General features: G+C 39.6%; 1 protein-coding gene across 3 annotated transcripts; it reads right to left on the reverse strand.

Moving 5' to 3' along the window:
* Window positions 1–783: 783 nt before the first annotated feature.
* On the reverse strand, window positions 784–11,442 carry LOC149812520 (uncharacterized). 3 transcript variants are annotated; one of them, XM_089993327.1, is made up of 7 exons: window positions 11,188–11,442; window positions 7,522–7,688; window positions 7,296–7,363; window positions 7,131–7,209; window positions 6,892–7,030; window positions 5,604–5,717; window positions 784–1,199 (listed from the first exon to the last, which is right to left on the reverse strand). In XM_089993327.1, exons 2-7 carry the CDS (start codon window positions 7,683–7,685, stop codon window positions 1,125–1,127), a joined length of 639 nt encoding a protein of 212 aa, XP_089849453.1. In that variant the 5' UTR covers window positions 7,686–7,688; window positions 11,188–11,442; the 3' UTR covers window positions 784–1,124. The 3 variants fall into 3 exon arrangements, with proteins under 3 accessions (XP_089849453.1, XP_089849452.1, XP_089849451.1); XM_089993326.1 differs by lacking the exon at window positions 784–1,199 and adding an exon at window positions 5,039–5,403 and having other exon boundaries at window positions 7,308–7,363; window positions 11,188–11,440; XM_089993325.1 differs by lacking the exon at window positions 784–1,199 and adding an exon at window positions 5,039–5,403 and having other exon boundaries at window positions 11,188–11,440.
* Window positions 11,443–13,146: the final 1,704 nt, after the last annotated feature.

Consider the following 13,146-nt stretch of genomic DNA (forward strand, 5'->3'; position numbering starts at 1 on the left):
ACCACATGGTGGTATTCTCTTGTTTACATATATCTAGCCATCAAATGGTAAGTCTAACCATACATATGTGTTTAGTATGATTTATTTACTATGTAAGAAGGTTTTAGCATGTTTAATGCACCATAAGATTTCATTTTTGAGACCATGAAAATCAATTGTTCACAATTCATGAAAATAAGGATGGTTTAAAAATGGTATACAACATCATATTTGACTCAACTTTAATACATAAAAATAATAAATAGGATGTGCTAAATATTATCCAATGGTTAGGTTTTTCTTTTAGAGCATTGATCTATGTAAATCAAGTGTGTGGTACAATAGCAACATAGAAGCGCCCATATATATAGTAATGATGGTTAGATTTTCAATTTTTTTGAACTTTTTTTTGTTGATCAGACCTTATAGATATGATCTATGTGCATTATTTAGTAGAAAATAAATTTTGAATAATGTGATTATAGAATACATGTAGGTTTTTTAAGATCTATTAAATCAATGGCTCACAATGTATCAAAATTTCATGACTTTAAAAATTCTATTTTATGTCCCAAAAAACATGATCCAAAGCATGATTCCTATCAAATAAACTATGTTGATTACATCCATAAGGCCTGATTGAGAAGATACAACATGGTTTCTTTGAAAGGGTGGAACCCCACTCCCACATGGTGACACGCATAATCATGGTCAGCGCGGCAATTGTCAGCATGGGCACGTTTACATCTAAGATCTACGTGATTTTTGACATGAGCCCATTCAACAACTTTCGTTTTTTGACAATTTGGGCAAATTAGAGAGTTTATTGTAAGGTCAATAACATATTTTATGAGACCTAAAGCAAGATATAGGAAATAGATTATTGTGAATGCTGGCATTAACGCTTCCTTGTGATGGCAGCTTAGTAATTAGAAGCATGAAAGTGAGGCCTTTCGCACGAGCACGACAGTAAGGGTTTGAATATCGCGTAAACAACGGCTACATTTACTACAAGCCAACCAACACCTCCGGATGAGGACGCGGTGCGGTGTCGGGAAACCACGCTCATAAAACCTCCTTTCTGCTTTCGCTGCACACTCTGTATGCTCGTCAGGATTCTGCTTGCTTTGCCTTCTTATTATTAATTAAAACCTCTCTCTCTCTCTCTCAAACTTTCTTTCCTCGTTACTCCCTCCAACTGCCAGAATCTCAATGCAGACCTGCCACACAAACAAATAATAATTCAAGTCAAAAAGAGAGAACATGGAAATGAGAGAATTACTAAGATCAATATAACAATCATCCGCTCAAGTCAAACACCAAGGTAAAAACAACAGGAAAGAAAAAAAGAAAAGGGGCAGAAGGTTCCAAGAATCAAACTTAAGGATTCATGTGAGGTATAAAACTAGTCCACCTAAGATGAGAACTTTTTTTTCCTCTCTCTCTCTCTCTCTATTTTTTTTGGGAATTGGCCATAGATTTTATTATTTTGATGGAGACCCAATAAAGTTCTCGGGATGTAGAAGAAGACACACATCAAAGTTTGGAGTCTTCTCTCTCTGAGCTTTTGCTTCTCTTTCCACTCGCCATTTTCTCCTCTCTTGCAGTGAAAGAAACAGCCAGACAGTTTAGGATGATCGGGTTTTTTACGAGGAAGAATGTGGTTTTCTGCTTTTGGGTTCTTCTGATGCTTCTATATCCAAGCAGCTCCGGTGCAGTCAGGTTGAAGATGGAAGCTTTCGTCAACTTGTCTCCTGCTCCAGCACAATCTGTGGAGGCAAACAGCAGCTCCGGAGATGCTGAGAGATTGTTTGGACAAGAGAAGAGAAGGATTCATACCGGTCCTAATCCTCTCCACAACTAGCAGATCCTGTACAATTCTTTTTACTACTGAAATATAGAGATTTCTTCCACCTTCTTTCTGCTTTTTCTCTTTTTCCTGGCCATGTTTTTGTTGTGCTTTTTTAGTTCTGGTTTGATTGACGCTTGGTCTCTGGCATTTGATGGAGCAAACGGTGGTCTATGACTATGGTTATGATGCAAAATAAGTTAGTGATGTCAGGGTGCTATCAAGTGAATCATAGCTGCTGCTACAACCGCAGCAGTGTGTAAGAATATGTAAATTAATGTTCTGTAAGCGCAGAGCTAGCTCTCTCTGTGCCTTGCAGACTGCAATCTCTTTTGTTCATATTGATGAAGCGAGTTAATGCAAAATATCGGTTCTCTCTTATTTTGCTCGTTACAATGCCAAAAGTTTGAAATAAGAAAAGGAAAACTGCACCCCATATCATAATTTTTTTTGCCAAAAGTTTGGAATAGGAAAAGGAAAAACTGCACCCCACATCACAAATTTTGGCTAAAAGTTTGAAATAAGGAAAAGAAAAACTGCACCCTACATCACAATTTTTAGCCAAAAGTTTGAATTAGGAAAACGAAAAACTGCACCCCACATCACAATTTTTAGCCAAAAGTTTGAAATAGGAAAAGGAAAAACTGCACCCCACATCACAATTTTCAGCCAAAAGTTTGAATTAGGAAATGAAAAAACTACACCCCACATCATAATTTTTATTCTTTTTCTGCGTAGAGAACATCGGTTTGCTGCTGCTTCTTTTTCTTGGTAGGTAGAAGGAGCAGACTGCTACTCTAATGGTGAGGAGGAGTTGAGAAGAAGGGCTTAGAATAACTGTTCAATTATTTTAATTCGCGTATCCTATCATTATTATTATTGTTGCTAGTTGTTTTGTTATGAATGGTGCCCATGAGATTGACTTAAATGTGGGGCACCATCTTTTAAAAAAGAGGGTGCATGTCGAGCGGGACCGACACGGTTTCTGATGGGTTGGACCATCGCACTGCATTAAAAAATTATGGACCCCGGATTTGTACGTCTAAAAGATGCCCTGTAATAACGATCCAGCTTTTGCTCATCCAGGTCTACATGTTCATCATGGTCATCATCATCATATCATGCCTGTCATGATCATCATCACCATAAGGACAGACCAAGTCTGTCAACACCCTAAAGTAATGTCCCATCCAAATAATATGCATTGCTGTTCGTCCAAAAGAACGGGAAATAATGTAGTGTATGGACTTTGGAGCTGAGCAACTCGGTTTTAGGGAAGTTCAGCTTTCATGTCAAGCGCCTCGTAATCTTGGTTTGGGCTCAAGAAGGGGTCCTTTGAATCTCATATGAAGATGCTATCGCCCGTTATTATTATTTTTTTCTTTTTTACTTTCAATTGCTGTTTATGTCTACCGACTCCTTAGCAGCCAACTAGTGTTGAAAGATCTTATTTTATTGCAACGCATTCATCGATATACTTGGGGTGCTTCAATCATTTATTGCTTTGGTAAGAAAACAAATGTATAGTTGAAGTTTTATATTGTTATAAGGCCCTTATCATGCAGTTAAAAAACATTAAAGTACAAAGTTGAAGTTCTATATTATCATAAGACCCTTCTCATAGTGTTGATCAACAAGGAAGTCGTAGCCCTTCATTGACTCGGTCAAACTGTGCCTATAACCTGGAACTAAGGTTGCTCCTATAACATTTGTTTTTAATTTATAACCCGAAGAAACCGCACCCGGCAGGAAGACCTAGTCGTGCTGGGTCAGCCTGCCATACCTACAGTCATCGTGCTGGCAGCGTAAAACTCCGAGGCTAAGACCCCTGCTCCTAGAGCCTATATGCTATGCATTGGCTTGCACAGAGGGGCGACGCCAAGAGTATCGAACCTTGACTCCCCGTCTAGCAGCCAAGGCCCGATCCCACAACCCCAACCCCCCTTGGGGCTGCTCCTATAGCACTTACCAAATGAAAGGTGTCCTGCCCAAGTTCTCTCTCTCTCTTTCTCTTGCATGCCTATCGCCTAAAATTTAACTCAAAAGGTTATTGTTTTGAAGATGCAGCAATTTGCCATGTAGCTGGGAGAGAAGAAACATGAATTTTAGGTCATCTCTCAAATTAATAGGGCTGGTAAATGAATTGAATGATCCTGCCTTGCCTTATTAATTTGAAAGATGACCTAAAATTCATCTCTCAATACAAGTTTGAACAGAAGCATGAGCTCGCTCTGTTACGAGCTCAGGGCAAGTTCAGCTGGCTCATAGAAAGAAAAGAAAATTTGAATAACTTTATTATATAAATTTTTTAAATGATAGAGTGAAAAAATGGACTCCGAACGTCTTGTATCCGAAGTCATGACCAGCAACTAATATGCGCACACAATTACTATATGATATATCCTATAAAACCTGCATACGTTATCTTTACGAGCCTACATGAGCAAAGTTGAGCTGAACATATCATCTTCACGAGCCCAAATAAGCCGAGTTGGGCTGAACAACCCTTCTTTATGTAGGCGCATTTAGCATCAGGCTGAACCCAGCCAACTTATGAGCAGCCGGTTCGCTTACCAGTGAACTTCAGGGCGATCAACCTACATGGGCCGAAACAAAGTAGCCGGCCATGGATTATCAAATGAATTAAGGCTCTGTTTGGGGGAGCCAGAGATGGGGAGTTAATAAATGCTACCTAACCCATTTTACCATCATTGATGTTTGGAAGCCAGGTTTTGGTTTATCTTATAGCAGACCCTATAGGACCCGGGTCCAGACCCGGTATCATCACTAAAAAACAGATCCAGGTTTGGACTCACCTGGGTCCGAACCAGATACGACCCGTTGACAACCTTAATAAGGGGGGGGGGGGGTGAGTCTTTTTTAACTACATCCTCACCAGGATGCAGTTGACAACTCCACTCTCATCACCCATTTTCTTTCCACTCCCGTCATCCCTTTCATCTCTCCAACACCAGCTCCCACATAGATTTTACAGGCGTGGAGGTCTTTTATGTGATAGTTTGAGATTCTGCAATTAGATTTTACAGCTATGGAAACTCAATTGCTGAGACGGTTTCAGATTCCACCAGCTCCCAACAGGCGGTAGCCCCACTGTAGAAGAGTCCAACTAAGATGCACATATGCAACGGCTCACTAGCCAATTGAACCGGAAGCCATACAGAAGTCATATAAGCTCTAAAAATACAGATATTCCTCTCATTTTTCTCGTTTTTTCTTAAAAGAACTTTTGCATCCGAAGCTTTTACAACTTCCTTTTGACTGTGTCCTCTTAAGGACCAAGGCCTACGTGCATCAAGAATGGACAAGAATTGCTCACGGGGATTTAATATTACAGGTGAACAGCTATGACATTCTATAAAAGATCATTCTAGCAACTTATTACAGGTCCCAACACCAACTGCCGCAGCAAGATGCCAAGCGGCATGAAGGTAGGGTGTTTCTGGGAAGAGGTCATCGGCTATGAAGAGTGCACCTCCCAGAGCAGATGACAATGTATGCAAATTGTGTGCCATCCTCAGCTCTGGTTTCATGGACGCTCTCTTTGCAAATGCAACCTGACAAGAATGATAATGCAAGGATGAAAGGGTGAAGGTGGAAAACTCTTTTAACAGTTAAAGATGACAGTAGCTGCAGCACATGCACAAGAGAGCAGGCTCACGTGCATACACACATATACATGCATGCACATATTTCTCTGTCCTGTGCGTGTGACTTGTGAGCTTCACAACTAATACAATAATGACTGATCTCTTACCTCCATCATACCGGTGTGCACAGCTGAAACCATCAATGGCTGGAATGGAAGAAAGAATGCAGATGCTGCCATAAGGAATCTAGGATTTTCATTCCTCAGTGCTCTTGAAAGACACTGCGAGAAAAATTAGCACAAGATTTGAAAATCAGTGCAAGTAATATCTGAAGATGGATCAATGCCACAACGCATTGCTCATGAAACAAGACGGATACTAACTTTTGCCAGCATATACTGTAGTAAATATCATTTGAAGTATAGAAGGGCCTACCAACCTCTTATTCCATCACCTTTCATGGTCTCAAATTTGGACAATTTTCATCTAAGCTCTCCAGCATGGAAAGCCTAGCCCTTAATGTTGCATCTTATTCTGTTACCTGTATTTAGAATATTCTCTCTTTTAAGTTTATCTCCCATGCTAAAATTAAAGCATCACTGAAACGCTTTGGTCCCTTTCCACTGCATTTCCCCCCTAGTCACTCTTTAAACACCTTCGGGAGTGCTTGTTTGTCATGAAAGGAGGTTCACACCAAGGAATGTTTAAGTGGGAAAAGGGAGGGACCGGGTGCTGTTGGGGTTCATTGATTTTGGGTGGTTCCCACAGAAATGGCACCCATTTCCATTCATTTATGAAGAAACAAGATTGGTTCTCCCCTTCAATCGCAGTCTAGAACCTTGGTTTGAGAATCCCATACTGTCAGTGGATTCTTTATTTGCTTATTCATTTTCAACATGGAATCCTGAACAAACCCATTTTTTTGTTTTTATAATTGCTTTCTTTCTTTGGTTTAACCAATTTTTTGTTATTACAATTGCTTTATTTATTGGGTTTCCAGCATAGAATTCATAGCCTCTCTCAGATACACACACACAAATTCGAAAAATAAGAAAAATGAAAAAACTTTTTCATTTGTGTTAGTTCTGAAGTCTACCTTATTCCTACCATTTGTAACAAGCATTCAAAGAATTGCTTCATCTTTCAGAATATCAAAATATTTAAGCCAATAATTAGTCATATGAAGACGAGATTACATCTGTAGAGAAATATGACAATGCCAGTAGCATTTTATAAGATTAGGAAATATTAGAACTTCTGTCCGTGCAGAGTTTCTCGCACTCAAGGTTAGAAGCCACAATATGGCAAACTGGCAACTGTCAAGATCATTTGTCAATTTAAGCGATTTCTTGAGAAACAGTCCTGCTGTGAACCATGTGACCAGATTCAAAAGGATGATGTCTTAAGAAATTCACACCATACTAACAGAAGATCCATAAGGATATGAATACTTACAATTGTTGCTGTCGCTATCATTGTGTAATCGGCCCATCTCAAATACTTTCTGACTTTGCCTCTTGAGGAGTGGTATAAACTTGATGCCACTCCAACACCAATTAATGAATTTGCATACAGTGAACTAGTCAAATTATTTCTGCATCCTCAACTAAAACAAGATTCAGATATGAAACAAGCAATAATGCAAGTAATCAAACAATTTACACAAGCTTTAAATATTTAAAACAGAAACTCACCTAGGGGCTTGGATGCCTAGAAAAATAAAAGGCAAGGATGTTAGAACATTAGCAACGGTTTCTGCGACAGACTGATCACCTATAGAAAAGCAAAGTAGCATATAAAAGACTAAATGTGGTAACAACCAAATGTGCAAATTATTTTTTACTAATTCAGATCCTTACATGTTGAATTACCTTGGAAGCTACAGTGAATTGGTCTTAAGCATGGTGGTCGCATCTGCCATATTCTTCTGATGCATACAACCAATTGAACAGTTGAGAATTTAAGTAAACAAAAACGTGCTGAACAAAAGTTTCTAACAAACATCACATAATAATGAAAGCTAGAATAGAGGGAGCAAACAGTCTGATTAAAAAAAGTAAAAACATAGCATAAATTTTACAGCACCGCATCAATATTTTGTGATTGGCAGCATCTGCATGTTTGCAACTAGGACTGAAGTTGGCATCTTGAGGTAGCTCTTGCACCATAAATGGTGAATGTCGAACTAAATGCACTCCATGAACCCCCTCCAAGGCTCTAGTAGCAGATGGTTTTCTCTCAGAATCCATAAGCTGCAGATTCATTGATAGAAATTCAGACACATAAGTTGCACAGATCTATATATCATGTCAATGAAATGCGTCAATCAAGTAAATGAAACACTAGTTGCAACAAAGTCCATAGAGATGTTCCACAAAAACAAGAGCTGGATCATAATAAATGTCAAAATTTATTTCCTTGACCATTAGGTGCATTGATTCTAATTAGGGGTGGCAATCGGGTCGGGTTGGTGGGTCAGCATACCTCAACCCGAACCCGACCTGTTTATTAAATGGGTCGGCTGTGGCAAACACGAACCCGACCCGCTTATCATACGGGTAACCCGACACGACCCGCCAACCCGTTTAATAAACGGGTTGGGTCGGGTAAACGGGTTGGCGGGTTGACCCGCCCGCCTAACCCGTTTATTAAACGGGTCAGCTGGGTTGGCGGGTTGGCATACCCCTAACACGAACCCGACCCATTTAATAAACGGGTTAGGCGGGTCGACCTGTTTATTAAACGGGTTAGTTTAAGCCCAACCCGAATCCGCCTAAGAGGCGGGTTGGCGGGTCGTGTCAGGTTTTGCCACCCCTAATTCTAATGTTAATCAAAACTATCAATTTGCACATATCAAATTTATACTTTTCTGGATATTTCACAGTTGAGGCTGCTTAACTTGAAGAATGAAGAGTTCAAAAAAGAAAGAAAAAGGCACCAGCAATGTAAGAAGGAAGGATTATATGGCAATGGCAATGTGCAGTTGGGCTAGTGATGCTTAGTTATAAACAGTCGTGAATAGTAATGTCACAGAAAACAAAGGTATGAATCATTTTAAGATGTTCAAGAGTCAAGAATCCCATGTTTTCAGAGGTTTTGGATGATCTGTATATGATAACACAAGATGACCTAACATAAGAGTACCAGAGAGCAATCCATGAACTAAGGAAGCCTCTCTCAATTTATGTTTGTATGACTGGTAAAGACCAACTAGAGAAACAATCAAATCCTTAAGAAGTTTAGTGCTTTTACTTATGATATGAGTCAATAAAGGAACGCACTCATTGGACACACAGGATACTTACACGCCACCATGGTTGTGACACTACCATGCATGAGACATATGTGGGCTACAATACCGACTCTGGAATCCATCTTGTCAATAGACTTCCAAAACAGCTGGAACTGAAAATCTGTACAACATTTTTTCTGCAGTACAGGTTTGGAAATCTCCAATTTCAACTGCTATACATATGCTCATCTACATAAAAGCTAAGAAACTAAATCAACTCCTAAGACAGAAGTCATTATGTTTCAGAATATAGGGATTGATACGAAGGAGATGCTCCTGCTCCTGTCTATATCTTAAAGAAATATTTCTTATGGAAATTTTCCATATGAAGAGTTGAATACGTGCTCAAGTCACAAAGAAAGCATTGCAGCAAAGCATAATTAATGCACAATATTAAGAGAACTCCTGATGTGCAGGTGTTTAACAAAAAAAGAGAGTCAAAGGACTGATCCGCATGGATGAAAAGACTGAGGGCATGCTGAATTATGCATGAAGAAGACATTCCATAAATCCCGATGAGAAACTTTGATAATTTTTCACACAGACAGAAAAACTTAGCAGAATAAATTGAAGATCCACCTGGAACTAAGACAGAACTCCAACACTCCTGCAGGAGAACAAAAATATAGACAGATGACTAAAGATGCTAGCAATTCATCTAATAATGAAGAATTTTACGATGATTGTCAAGGTTAAAAATGAAGGAAACCATTTGCATTAGAATTCAAGTTGGCAAATGAGATCCACAAGTTTTTCACATTTGATATGAGGAATGTATCTATGAGATTTCTAGGATGAGGCAGACCATAAGACCATTTTGAGGCATGGAAATGCAAAACTTCTTGGAGAAATGGCTATATGTGCACAAAAGCCGTTTTAGCGAATCTTCAAAAATAACGTAAAGGCCTGCTAAAATGAATCAGTTTAGGTAAAAATGGGTGTCTTGAGACTCTAAATTCAAATATTAACTTGAAGGAAACATAGGGAAGTCTAATACATAACCCGTACCACATATTTTATATTCAAGTCCACAGCATGAGCTAGCTTATGGCACAACATTCAGCTGGGCCACCATAACGCATTGGCTTATGATCTGCTTTTATGCACCATCAACTATTACCCATAATCAGTATCGAATGAGATAGCAGGATGGTAAGCCTGCACTATCATGACCAAGGGGTCTTGGTTCAAATCCCACATGGTTATCCCCAGCTTGTTTATCCAAGTAAAAATACAAGCTCATAATCAATATTTTGCAATATATATAAAAATATGTCAATGCTTGACTCTTCAACTAACGTAAATTCACCAAAGAAGTGCCTTCTTCTGATCCCCAGCCATGACATGCGGAAACAACAAAACAGGCAATACGCAAGAGCAGGATCTCTTACAATGGCGTGTGGTAGTCCCATAAAAATGGATAGCATGAGAGGCATTTCAAAAAGGCAGAGATACAACAGTTATAGGATAACTTCCATCTTGACATTTATTTGGGTGCTCATACAATATCCACAATCACTCTCACTTTGCAATTCAACGCATAAAATCTGTATAATTATATGCTGTGGTATCAACGATTTCTACAGAAGAAAGTGAGATGATATTTTGAGCAATTACTAGGTCCTGCGTGAGTGTCCCATTTTCAACCAAACTAACTTATGCTTTACCCTGTCCATTACATGTTGGTTTTGAAGCACCTACTTATCCAAAAAGGTGAGATAAATTGGGAAAGTTTCACGGTGCTCCGTAATGTCACTTCCCAACTTATCCCGCTTTTCTGGGTAAGTGTGTTCATCCAAACACTTGACAATCTAGCAGATAGTTTCCACATCGTGATCAAAAAAGCAGATTTCCAAACTTATAATGTCTCCAAGACAAGTGAGCATCCAAAGACCGCCTTGTGAACAATGCATTCGATTCTGCGGCACCTTTGGATAAAGGGATAGTCTAGTAAAGTGGGACAATCCATTGCGAAGAAAACAAAAAAGAGAAGGTGTGTGATATCCAACGAGTGGTCTTCCTAAAGAATCCTCACAGTCCACAAACTAAACCACATACGCCACCACCCACGAATTTTTTCTGTTCGAGGATGGAGAATATAATCATACTAAGAAAAAACACGTCCGAATTCCTGACAAACGAGTTAAAAAGATCGACATAATCGACTAAACGAGACATCACAAGCCGCCCCTTATCTGATCAACTATTCGTACAAATACCCTTCGTTAAGGAAAGAGTGTCGATCGCAACACGCCGATATGCAACAACATAATCCCCAAGAAAAGATAGAAGCACAGTTCACCAACATTCACAAAACGATCGATCGATGCAGAAAAAAAGAAAAACTCTTACATAGAATGAAAAAGAGAAACAAGATACACAATCATGAACATCAAGAGAAACCGAAGCAAAATCAGTTGAAGGAAAAAAATGACAAAAAGGGTAAGAATGGGAAAAACCTTAGAGAGGGTTCTTGGGGTTGGGGGCGTGCCGTTTCGCTTGCCGATGAAAGGGAACGGTCGAAAATGAATCAAGAGACCCCCCCCCCCCCCACACACACACACAAAGCAAAGAAGATGAACTTCACAGAAAAGAGAACAGTGAGGGATTTATGGGGAGAGGGGGGGGAAGGGTTGGGAGGAATCTTAGCGAGCCCAGAGACGCATATTCCAGCGTCCCTTTGATGGACTCTCGGTATATTCCTCACTCTCAGATTCCTAGAGGACACGGGAGAGGGAGGAAGAAGACTGTTTGGGTCAGGAACGACGGCTAAGACCGTTCTTTTCCTTCAACTGATGAGGTGGTTTTTTTTTATTCGTTAAGGACGTGGGGCTGCCACGAGCCTCACAGAATGGGCTTGGAGCTCGGGTCCGGCTCGTGTGTAGAATTATCGGGCTAAGATTAAATGGGCCCATATCATAAAAAAGATCCTATCCTCTGACATACATGGGGTGTTTGGGTGCACCCACTTACCCAGATAAACGGGGTAAATCGCATTCTCATCTATGATAGATAGAACTAGAAGATACAACCTATCCCGATCATATGGATAAGTGGTTGCATCCAGGAGAAATTTTAGCTATTGGTTGGACGGTTAGTAATTTTAGCAAAAGTTTTCTTTTTTCACACAAACAAATTCTTCAAAGTGTTTGGTACATGGATTTTTCAGTGACATGAAGGTTGAAGTGCAGGATAAAGTGGACACACAGGGATCCCTAGTGGGGGCGGAAGAATGGCGTCCTTTAGGCGGTGGGAGTCTGCAGGAGAATGGGATGAATCTGATTGAATATGCTCTGAGGGAGGCGGCAGAACAACAGAAAGTAACGTGATCTTGGGCAAATGTGGTCACCAAAGTTCAGCAAACGTACCCCTTAGAGGTGCATCAGATGAGTAGCAGCAACCCTCGTCGAAGGGTAAGGATACCAACCAAGAGGTACAACCAAGTTCTTGAAACTATGCAGCTAACGCTATTAGCAGGTGTAGACACCCCAAGTTTGACCATTCATATTCTAAGGATTTTGTTCAAAAGTTTGTTTTTTCGAAACATCTATATCTTTTATTTAAAATTATTAAATCTATTTCAAATGCACTTTTAGCTTAGAAAATGGTGTTTTCAAACCTTTCATTCAAAATAAGAATTGAAGAGGGCATCATAAGCTTTCTAATACACTAAAAATCAACTCAAATAAACATTGAGATCAAAAGTTATGGCCAAAACCAGGTTTCTAATTTGTTTGGATCTCATTTCAGATCCATTTTAGATTGTCACCTAGACTCAATTGTCACCCGTACATTGTTGTCCTGACGCACTTGTCACCCTTGTCATTTGAATCTAGACTCAAATTATTGTTTGAACTAAGTGGATATGGATTAGATCTAATTCAGTTGATGCTCTTGTTATTTGGATTTGGATCAAATCCAAGCCAACTTGTCGCTCAAGCTAGGTTGTCATTCTTACTATTTGAATTTGGATCAAATCAAATATAAGTTTGCACCTGCTGAGTTGTCGTCCCTATTTATGGATCTATAATGGATTTGAACCTATTTTATTCAGACGATGAACTGAATCAAATAACAACCTGACTTAAATGATAACCTAGCTCAGATGCCAACCTAGGTTATCGCCCAAGCAGCCAAGGTGTTGCCCAAGTCTGAAAACTGTTATTTTGAGTTCAACTTGCATTTAAAATGTGTTTTGGACTCAAAAACTTGCCAAAACCCTAAAAATTGTACCAAAACATAGCTTGCAAGACTTACCAAATTCGATTTATTAGCCCCTAAGATAGATCATTGGCCAATAAAAGAATGCCGTGTCATTCTTCTGGCCAATCAGATCCAAGCCCCTGCATGGCATCTGGATTTGGATCTTTTGACCCAGAAACTCTTAGATCTAAGTACAGGACCCAGTTCTGCACCTA

This window comes from Nuphar pumila, chromosome 17 (genome assembly GCF_984573655.1).
Source record: "Nuphar pumila chromosome 17, dmNupPumi1.hap1.1, whole genome shotgun sequence".
NCBI classification, from domain to species: domain Eukaryota; kingdom Viridiplantae; phylum Streptophyta; class Magnoliopsida; order Nymphaeales; family Nymphaeaceae; genus Nuphar; species Nuphar pumila.